The sequence below is a fragment of the Denticeps clupeoides genome, chromosome 6, assembly GCF_900700375.1.
Source record: "Denticeps clupeoides chromosome 6, fDenClu1.1, whole genome shotgun sequence".
NCBI lineage: Eukaryota > Metazoa > Chordata > Actinopteri > Clupeiformes > Denticipitidae > Denticeps > Denticeps clupeoides.
In genome coordinates, this window is record NC_041712.1 from 23,279,607 (window position 1) to 23,290,638 (window position 11,032).

At 52.6% G+C, this 11,032-nt stretch overlaps 1 protein-coding gene across 1 annotated transcript; it reads right to left on the minus strand.

The window, feature by feature from the left end:
• Positions 1 to 156: 156 nt before the first annotated feature.
• adamts8a (ADAM metallopeptidase with thrombospondin type 1 motif, 8a) lies at positions 157 to 10,867 on the minus strand. Its single transcript, XM_028983692.1, has 9 exons — positions 9,998 to 10,867; positions 7,392 to 7,631; positions 6,556 to 6,688; positions 5,743 to 5,910; positions 3,757 to 4,043; positions 2,919 to 3,105; positions 2,544 to 2,716; positions 2,286 to 2,461; positions 157 to 2,199 (listed from the first exon to the last, which is right to left on the minus strand). The coding sequence occupies exons 1-9, from the start codon at positions 10,613 to 10,615 to the stop codon at positions 1,458 to 1,460; spliced, it is 2,724 nt and encodes a 907-aa protein (XP_028839525.1). The 5' UTR covers positions 10,616 to 10,867; the 3' UTR covers positions 157 to 1,457.
• Between the last annotated feature and the right edge of the window lie 165 nt (positions 10,868 to 11,032).

Sequence of the window (11,032 nt, forward strand, 5' to 3'; positions counted from 1 at the left end):
AACTCAGGCCTGAGACCGCCTTAGTCTAGGATTTGTGACTCGACTACGACCATTGTTAGACAACTTATTACATATCAGTGTATTAGTTATTACATAATATAATGTCGTAAACACATATACCACGCTGCCACAGAATTAAAATGACAAGACTGCAGATTCGGTGATGACATATTTCAGTAAATGACTTTATTATTTGACATTTCTGGACAGACAGCAGCATCAAGAAAAAAAGAACGTAACAAACAGATGACTACTGGTAGAAAAAATAAATAGCTATAACAATAGCACTGTACAGACCTTCACTGAAGGGATATGATGCTTTTGTTTCCGATCTACATACTTTTGAATAACTTTTTCTTATACACAAGGAATGCAATCAACACTTGCCTACAAAAGCATATATGAATAAAATTATTCTGAAGTCAGGGATTAGTTAATTTAGGGATATTCTTTCCCACTTTTACTCTTTTATTGGACATTGCATAAACACAAGTAGCCTTCGGAGTGTTTTTCATTAAAAAAAAAAAAAAAAGAATTTCTTTGCTTGTTACAACATGTTACTGGCCAAAGAGTGTAAAAACATGAGACATGTTCCTACAGACATATTCCCATAAACCATAACCTCCAAAAAATTATAATTTGCAACACCTCAGCATTAATGTACCGACATATGTTAGGGCTGAGGTTCTTTTTGTGTTTGGGTTCCACAAACAATGAAAAATGTCATAAATATGTCACTGAAAATAATTATGGTATAAACAGGGATCCACGACTGAACCACAATACAATTCTCTCATTATTGAAATGAGACATATGGTTTTAAAGTTGATTTTACTTTTAAACTACCTTCAAAATAAAGACATGTCTGTTTAATTATCAGAAAATGATGATTATAATGAGCTTACAAAATGGTTAAATCAGCTTCCCGCCACAAATAGCTGTCATAGTGTAGTTATAGTGTATCATAGCTATCTGTGTTGAATAAAGAAATGCTCTTGCAGTTCCAAAGGTGATCCAGTGTTCCTAAACATGCATAGTTCCACATTTTCATTTGTCATATAAGTTATCATTTTTCATTTAGACTCCCAAGGAAAAACGCCCGTTTTAGATCTTTGCCATAAAAAGGTCGCTGAAAATAAATAGCGAGTGTCCAGCTTTAGACAGAGCCTCAGTTCTGTTCAACGTGGATTCATAAAACCGAATACTTTGCAGATCAGAGGTATTTGACCAGTCCAGCAGAGACTCAGCAGGATTGTTAAAAGGACCGTTTCTGACAGTATTTTAATGAGAGTTATTATGAGAATATCAAAGCATTATTATCATTTGAGGTAGATATCTGTGGGGTGTTTAAAAAAAAAAAAAAAGTTCAATAGTGGTTATAAAAAATGCAACGTCTAAGAAAAAGGTAAACCAATTAGAATCTGTTGACTAGCGCTCATCTGGCGTAAGAGGGACACTTAGCTTGAGCAGTCCTGGTAAAAGCACTCCCCGGAGAGCGCGTCAGGCCTCCTGTCGGGGTTGCACCGCGCCGCCTCCGCCGGCTTGCCCGTGTAGTCCATGCAGACGACGCTCCGGCGCCGCTCGCCGCGGCCGCACGTCCGCGAGCAGGCCGACCACGGGCCCATCTGCCACACGGGACACGGCAGGTCGGCGCAGGGCCGGATGTCCGCCGGCCGCAGGTCCACGTCGCAGAAGTAGGACGCGGCCCCCGCCGCGTCCCGGCAGTCCACGCTCCGGCGGGACCAGCCGGAGCCGCAGGTCTTGGAGCATTCTGACCATTCGCCCAGGACCCAGTCGTCGCCACCGAACGGAAGGAGGGCGTGCGGGGACAGCCGGCTGTCCGCGTGGGGCTTGCTGAACGGAACGTCTCTGGGGAGGAAGAAGGTGTACTTGATCCTGGGAGGGGACGAGTCCCCCGCGGTGGACAGGACCTGCACCGTGACGGCCTCGCTGAGCTTCTGGAAGCTCAGGATCCGCTCCAGGGTGGTGGAGGAGCCGCTGTAGCGGAGGACGGCGCCGGGGACCGGGATGTCCTGCTCTGCCGTGGAGACGGAGAAGTTCCCATTCAGGATGTAGTCCCCATCGTCCGCCTTCAGGGCCAGGTAGTTGCCGTCATGTTTAATCCCGCGATGGCTGCGCTGCTTGATGTCGATGTTGGTGGCTCCGGCCGGGATGGTGACCACGTCGTTATAGCCGTAGCTGTGGGAGCCAATCCGATATCTTAGAATCCTGTAATATCCCATAAATGACAGAACATTTGGGATGAGGTCAACAGCTGGTCTTACGTGGCTTTGTTGAGGGAGCCGGTGATCTTCCTACAACTAGCGCCGTCGCCACCGCAGACGCCGCACTTGTCCAGCCTCAGGCTGGAGCCGATCACCTGGTCGCAGCCTGCCTTGACGCACTGGCCCTGCACGCAGATGGAGGTCGTGTCCGGCCCGCAGGTGGTTCCGTCGATGACCTGCGCGGCAAAAAACAGGCTCAGGGCTTCACCCCGACAGAGAGAGAGAAGGCCGAGCGCGGAGAATGGCGTAACGCGGCACCTTCGGCTCGAAAACCTTGAACTCGTTGCTGCCCTTCGCCCGGCAGAAGAGCTTGCATCGGTCGCGCGGGGAGACGCCGGTGTACTTGGGGGTCCACCGCTTGGCGTTGCCGTGGGCGTCCAGGTACCGGTCGCTGTTGTACCTCTCGCACTGCTCCTCCCGGAAGCTCCTTCCTGCGGAGACGGAGACACTCAGCGTCCCCCTTTCCAGCCGCGATATTTGGCAGGTGAGGCGGTAGTAAATCCTGCTTTGCTTTTTATTTATCGCCCGTGGCCTGAAGGGGCCTGGCGCGCTTTGTGACAGTTTTAAAGGCCCATAAACCCCTGCTGCGTGCCGGGGATAAAACGGCGGCGGCGCGGGACGGGGGGGACTTGCCGTGGTCGTCGGCGCAGCGCTCAGTGTTGCACGACTGGTATTTGACCCTCTGGCCCACGCAGTAAACTCCTCCGCTCGCGGGCTCCGGGTCGCTGCACTCGCGGCGGGAGAAGTGGACCCCGCCTCCGCAGCTCCTGGAGCACGGCCCCCAGGGACCCCACTCGCCCCATCCTCCGTCCACCGGCACCTACAGGAGAGCACAGGCCTGGGTGTCATTCCTCATCTCCCCGCCCTCGACCCGTATTTATCACTGGCCGGTGCCAGAAGACCCAGGTTCAAATCCCACTTACTACCATCGTGTCCCTGAGCAGGTCACTTAACCCTGAGTGTCTCCGGGAAGGGACTGTCCCTGTAACTACTGACTGTAAGTCGCTCTGGATAAGGGCGTCTGGTAAATGCCGTAAATGTTGGCACCTGTCCACCGTACGTGTTACGGCCTCCCGGCTGGCGTTTCATTTCTCGTGGTTTTTACGAGCTGGCACAGAGAAGCTGTCTGACAGACAGGGGTCGCGAGCTGGATTTAACCAGGCCGTGCCGAATTTAATCTCACATTTTGAAGGGGCTTTAATGAACACAACGTGACTCCGTTTCTTTTTTAAAGTGTTGCCTCCAGAAAGGAAGGCGCCTTTATAAAGGTCTCTGCAGCCACCATCCTGGCTGCTATGCGAGGGGGGGGGGCTGGCTTCGTTTTTAAAGGTGCGGGGATGGTAAAGGTGGTAAAAGGAACAAAAAAACGCCACGTGGCAGCCGTAAATCGCGTCGGAAGACATTGCAGACGTTTCGGACACCCTGGCAGGTAAATTCCGAGGTGGAGACACGCGTTCCGGGGTCCGCATACCTCGTCTTCCTCTTTCGCCCGGCCCGACGTGCATGCGCCGCGGGCACAGGTGCCCCCTTCGCCACACGGCGTGCCGTCCGCCCAGGGGAGGCTCCCGTTGCGAGTGGTGCACTGCGGCCGGCCCTCTTCCCGGCACCACAGCTGGGAGCAGACCTCCGGGGCATCTGGACAGTGGGCGAAGTCCTCACCGAAAGCCTGCTGGCACTGGCGGTCCAGCCCGTATGTGTTACCTGGGGGCTCCGCCGGCAATGGCAGGGACTGCTCCGGTTGGTCCAGTAAGCAGTCACCTGGATTTACAGACAAACCACATCAATGTCCAACCATCTCGATCATTAATGCAATTCAAACTTTTATTGAAAAAATGAACACTTTCCTGTAACAAATACACCATTTGGAGACAATGTTTAGCACCCATAGATTAAACAAAATCCAAGATTAAATCCCTCTCTTAAAAAGACGTTTTTAAGGCTGATAACTTTATTAAATTAGATTTCCAACGTCACTTTACATTTACGGCATTTACCAGACGCCCTTATCCAGAGCGACTTACAATCAGTAGTTACAGGGACAGTCCCCCTGGAGACACTCAGGGTTAAGTGTCTTGCTCAGGGACGCAATGGTAGTAAGTGGGATTTGAACCTGGGTCTTCTGGTTCATAGGCGAGTGTGTTACCCACTAGGCTACCACCACCCTACCCATTACCACTACCACTTTCCAAATATTAACACAAAAAAAAACAAAAAAACAACTGTAAAAGTGCAAGTGAAAGATTTATGGTACTTCTGTCTAAGGTTAGACCTCGATTTAACCTGCGGTGAGTGTCCACCTGAAGCAGAAATATAGGAATAGGAAGCTGCATGTGAACAGACTGTATTCATACGGAAGACGGCTCAAGCTTCGTTTTTTAGGTCCTTTCGTTAAGACGTAACTGCTCCATGGAGAACAATGACTTGCAGGCAGAAATTGAACTCTTGGGCCTTCCAGACACCTAAATTCCACGGCGTCTCCTATAACACGCTCCACCACGCGTTCCACCTGCACGTCCAGACCTACGAAGAGTTCCTTCTAAACGACTGACCGGCCGAACACGCAGCGTCAGCACCGCCAGCTTGTTGTGCACCTGCTGCGTGCGATTTTCGGCGCCGGGAAAGATGGTTGTAGCCTAATGGGTAACACACTTGCCTATGAACCAGAAGACTACAGAGTCACAGGTTCAAATCCCACTTACTACAATTGTGTCCCTGAGCGAGACACTTAACCCTGAGTGTCTCCAGGGGGGACTGTCCCCTGTAACTACTGATTGTAAGTCCCCCTGTATAAGAACGTCTGATAAATGCCATAAATGTAAATTTAAGACAACGTGCTGGGCCACACTCGACTCTTCTTTGAGGGAGAACGGTCGTTAACCCCGGAATGCGTGACTCACAGGACGCGAGTCGGAGAAATACGGAGGCGTTGCGAGTGCAGACCGAAAGTATCGGCCGCGTATAAGTCAGCAGGCGGGGGGGGGGGGGGTATCTGGCCCCGCCCCTGCTCGCTTCTGCCCTCCCATGAGCCCTTTCACCTGACGGGAGTACAGGGCCCCGCCTGGCACCGCAGGCCCAGCACCGGGGAGCGGGCGCAGCTTGTTAGTTTTGACACTCTCAGCAAAATTACACCGTGTGGTTTTCGGAGGCGCTTATTTGCGGTCGGGGGAGCGAGTTAAGGCAGAAAGGGCACGGTAAAAAAAAAAAAAATTCTTACCGCACTCTAAGTTCAAAATTACCCAGTACGCTCACTTTGGCAGGTTTCCGTTTACTCCATAAGGAAAGACTAATGTTTTAGGGCAAACCCCTCCGGAAGGAACGTGGAAAGTAATGACTTTTTCGGTACGCTTCTGGAGGGGAAATGTAAAAAACTGACATATAAAACACCTGTCAATAAAAGTAATCCGAAACAAGCGCACTTCCAGCCGCGGAACGCAGCAGAGCGCGAAGGAAGCGGTACCGTGGCCGTTGTCGAAGAACTCCGAGACGTACAGGGCACTGCAGGGGGACCAGGGGAGGGTCCTGTTGAGGTGGACGAACAGAGGGGCCATCATGTGGTGTCCGTCAACGTGGCCGAACCACTTCTCGCAGTTCTTGGAGTCATCGTGCGGCATGCTGAGGACGTGACCTACAAATGGCACGTTATATCCGTATTATATATCCATTGGCACGTTATATCCAATTTTAGCTGAATTCATTGCAATTTCTACTTTGTGTGAATATCTTGGAGAAATAAAGTGAAGTGATACACAGCAGCACAGCGCCTGGTGCACACAGTGAAGTTTGTCCTCTGCATTTAACCCGTCACCCTTGGTGAGCAGTGGGCGGCCATGACAGGCGCCCGGGGAGCAGTGTGTGGGGACGGCGCTTTGCTCAGCGGCGGATCGGGATTCGAACCGGCAACCTTCTGATTACGGGGCCGCATCCTTAACCGCTGGGCCACCTGACTGATGACGGCTAATTATGATTGTGTGTCTCGGCGTTTTGCATGTAAAAGAAGTCCCAACACTCCCCTAAAAAGCAACTTTCCAGGAATGGCCGTGCGCAGACGCGGTTCACAGCACGTTATCCTGGAATGTTCATCTCGGGCTCCCTCTCCGCGCGGATCCCATTTTTAACCCCGCTCTGAAGCTCCGCCGCCGCCGCCACGGCGTTTACGGCGCGGCCCGCGGAATAAATACCTCGCGGGGGGGATTTTGGACGCACGTTCGGTAAATGAAGGCCAGAATTAGCTGTCCCTGGGAGGTGTCACGGGGACGCGTGGCACACATACCGAGCTCGTGGGCCACGGTGAAGGCCGCCTGCAGGCCGTTGTCCTCGATAACGGAGCAGCTCCTTTTGGGGTCGCACATGGTGCCCACGTCAGCCACGCCGAGGGTGTCACAATGCTGGTGGCCACAAATATCCTGCCGTGCACGAGGGAAAGGGGGCAAGCCATGGAGCAGCCAGGAGAGGAGAGAGGGGAGGAGAGGGGGACACATTTCAGACACTGATATCCAGACATCGCTCCATTTGTTCCAGACAGACATTTTTTCCCCCCCTCCCCGTCCAAGCTCTCGCCAGCAAAACATATTTGTCAGTGTTTCCATCGTAAAAACGGAGCAAATGCATGGCAGACTGCGGACTCCGGAGGAGGGAGCGAATTTAACTGTGAGATATCCGCGGCGCGACGGAGGAAGAGAATCGCATCGAACCTCCGTGGAGGGACGCGAGGACCACCGGCAAGAGCCCCCCCACCCGCTCCATCTCCGCACTCCTTTCCACTGGGCTAATTGAAACCACATGAAGCTTCATCAAGCCAAGGCTGGACCGAGACTCCCATAATTCCTGCTTTTGCTGATGACTGTATTAAACAGTCCCCCCCCCCCTTTTTTTTTTTTTTTTTGAACACGTGTATTAGGAAATTTTTCCAATTTTTCCTTCATTCTCTGGCAGGGGGTGCACAAAGTCATTATTTTCTTTCCACCATCTCCCAACTACCTGCGGCGTGGCTGGGATATTTTAAAGCGTGGCCCCCGGGCGGGCTTCCTTCGCGCAGCCCTGTTGAAAGGCCTCTGACACGGCCGCGCATGACTGACATGCTGACGTCTATATCGGGGACGCGCTTACCGTTCTCGTGAACAGGACGGCCGTGTCGTAGTGCTCCGGGTGCCTCTGGCTGCTGGGGTTGAAGAGCTGTTGCCAGTTGCAGAAGTTGCGGAGGGCCACGCCCCCATTCCTGGAGACCTCCGGCCCCACCTCTTCGTCCTCCACCACCAGCATCTTCACCACCACCAGGCTCACAGCGTTCTTCAGGCTGGGGTGCCTGTAGATCTGTGCCGCCATGGCCATCAGGGTCAGGAGGTAGTGCTGGAAGGGAGCAATAAAAAGATTAGTGCAGCAGGACCTGTTGAGGTGGACGAACGGAGAGGCCATCATGTGGTGTCCGTCCAGGTCAAAGGTCACCAGTTTCCAGTTGAGTCGCAATTCATTTTACTCAAGAAAATCACATCTATGACATGATAAAGAGCTCTTCGTATGGTCAATATAAGGAGCAATATTCACAATATGTGGTATCTCAAGTGACATGGCTTATCAGGGTGGTAGTAGCCTCGTGGGTAACACACTCGCCTATGAACCAGAAGACCCAGGTTCAAATCCCACTTACTACCATTGTGTCCCTGAGCAAGACACTTAACCCTAAATTGCTCCAGGGAGACTGTCCCTGTAACTACTGATTGTAAGTCGCTCTGGATAAGGGCGTCTGATAAATGCTGTAAATGTAAATGTTAATGTTATCATGAGGAGCTCAGAGCTAAACACAGCACCCTTGGGATAAGAGAGGTAAACTTCTGGAGATACATGAGGGACACATGCATGGACAGAGTGTCAGGTGAAGAGAAGCGATTGTCATCGTGATACACGGTGCACACAGTGAAATTTGTCCTCTGTATTTAACCATCACCCTTGGTGAGCAGTGGGAAGCCATGACAGGCGCCCGGGGAGCAGTGTGTGGGGACGGTGCTTTGCTCGGTGGCACCTTGGCGGAACGGAATTCAAACTGGCAACCTTCTGATTACGGGGCCGCTTCCACTGCCCCACCGCGGCGTTGCTATGACAACATATAGCACCCTCATAGGCCTGAATCGTTGGTGTTGTGCTCAAGTTGTCTAGTGTATGAGGGACCGTCCCAGGAAGACGACAGCGTGGGTGATGCGCAGTTGGTATTTCACCCTCGCTGCCATTCCAACAGGCGTCAGTCTTTGGTGCTGTGGGGGCACTTTTTGTACAACTGAGTTTGGGCCGGGATGGCAAAGCTTGAAAAAAAGAAACATTTAAAAGAAAAAACTGGGAGTCACTAGATAGACTTTTTTGGGCGAAGGCCCCATTAAACTACGCCCGGAGGCATGAAAAAAGGTTTCAAGGAAGCATCCATCAGAAGCTAATTAGACTTTTTTTTTTTTTTGCCCACTCTACACAAACTGAGGTTAACCAGAAATGCGCCTGTGCACTCCAAGCGTCTGGCCTTCTGATCAGGCCTGACGGGGAGAGTTCGACTTAATTCCACGAGTCTGCGAGGACAGAAATATTTAAACATTTGTGTTTTTCTTTCCGTCAATAAAACGGGTGGAAGGAGCTTGAAAACAAACTCCTCTTGGCGTCCCCGGACTTCCAGATGGTGCTAAAACTCAACATTTTTGTGCCAGCAGCTTTATTTCATGTCGACCCCCCCACCCAGAAGAAAAAACACAGGAGGGAGTCTGCTGAGTTTTGAGGATGCAAGCTGAAGATCTGAAAGGTCTTCGGTCAGGTCGACAGCGGAATGATGTGGTCCTTTCGCAAGATGCTTTATTTCCAAACATTCTTCTGCAGAACCCATTACTGTACCGTGCCAAAATTTACATTATGTGAAATATGGTAAGGACTTGTTTTGCAAAAAAAAAAAACATTTGGATCGTCTCCTCTCCTGAATGCAGCAGAGCTTTGATGGATTATGAGCATATACTGACTCAGACGACCTGGCATGGGACTTTTCCCATATCGTGGTCCTGCTTGCAGTGTTTTGCCAATTCACAGACCCAGGATCAGGTCCTGGTGTGTTTTGGACTTTACAGAACATATTGCTGGTGGCACCACAGAAACGATGCATCCTACGTCAAACTAAGTCAGTGGGTATCTGGACCAGGCCAGATTGGTGACAATGAGAGGACTTTGTTTAGACCTGGAAGCGCATTAATGGAGGATGCAAGTTAAATATTTATGCAGGGTGCTCGGACGTGTCTCGCCTCAAAGGTGAAGCCTTCACCTTGCGCGTCGCTGTGGAGGGAACGCGGGACTGTCCGCTGACAGGCGCCCACGCCGTGTTGCCAGATCGGGCGAGTTTGCTTCTAACGGAGCTGCGTTAGTCCACCATTTCTCGGCCACAGATCCCAGCCCCTCGTTTACTACACGGAATTATATAAATTACGAACGTTTTTTTTTTATACGACGTGTCTAGTGTGGATGCGATATCGACCCCGTGCCCACAACCTGGCAACCCTGCGCCCACGCGGGTCAGAAAAGCGTCCTCGGAAGGTGGGAGCCGCCGCACAGGTATTCTGACTGGAGACATTTTGCGCTGTAACTCCACCAAAATAACTCCCGTGTTGTTGAGTTCTCTTCAAAAAAAATAAAATCTGGACACGTTTAGAAGTTTAAGATATGCATGTAGCGTGTGAGCGTCGCCGTCAGTTTACCTTGATTTCATCTCCGTAAAAGCGCGTCATGGTCAAATCCGCCACCAGCAGCGTCTCTATGTACCTCGCCGCGGACACGAAGCGCCTCTCCCTCCTGGGCGGCCCGGCGTCCCCCGTCCCGGGGGACCACACGCTCCTCGTTAGATCGAAGACGGACGTCAGGACGCCCTTCGGGCCGGTGGCGGCTCGGCGCCTCAGGACGTGCACCTGTGAGAGCGACCTTCTGTTCCCGGCGACTTTGGGCTGGATGAAGTACTCTTGGCCGCGCGTCAGGAACGACCCGCGGATCCCGCGGCACAGGCTGACCGCCACCACCGACTCCCGGCTGGAGTCGACGGTCCCCGAGTAAAAGCAGCCCCGGAGCTGCTCGCCGCTCTCCGCCGACTCGGAGAGACGCGCGGCTTTTACGCGCTGGACGCGCAGCGTCGGCGCCACGAAGCTGGCGTCCGGAGTCAGGTCGAGCGTGAACTCGGTCCCGAACGCCGCGATCCTGAAGCTCCTGCTGCTGCCCACGGCGCGCAGCCGGACGGGCACCGTCTCCTCCGTCTGGACCAGCTCGCCGAGCGCAGCGCCGGTCAGGGCGAGGCTGAGCAGGAGCAGGCGCACGGAGGGACCCATAGCCCGAGTCAGTTCAATTCAAATACGACGAGGCAGGCAGGAACGTTCTCGGTGCGTGGAAAGCGCTGGAAGTCGGCGTGGCACTCGTGGGGGTGAGAGTGAAGTTTGCCCGTATTTATACAGTCGTGCCCTTGTGGAGCGCGCTGTTATTTTTGATCTCCATCGGGAGGGCCGCGCCGGCTCCTCCCCACTCGCGACTTCGGGATCGATCGGGCCCGGTGGGCGTGGCCTACGCGATGACACTACCCACCCCCCCGCCGTCCAACGGCTCGCCTGGTCGATCGGAGACCGTGGATGTGACGCTCCGATTGCGCACGACGTGGAAAGAATCTGGCGCGCTACAGTACACACACCCACACCCACACCCACACCCACACACACACACACACACACACGAGAAGAGTGTAGAAAAGTGTA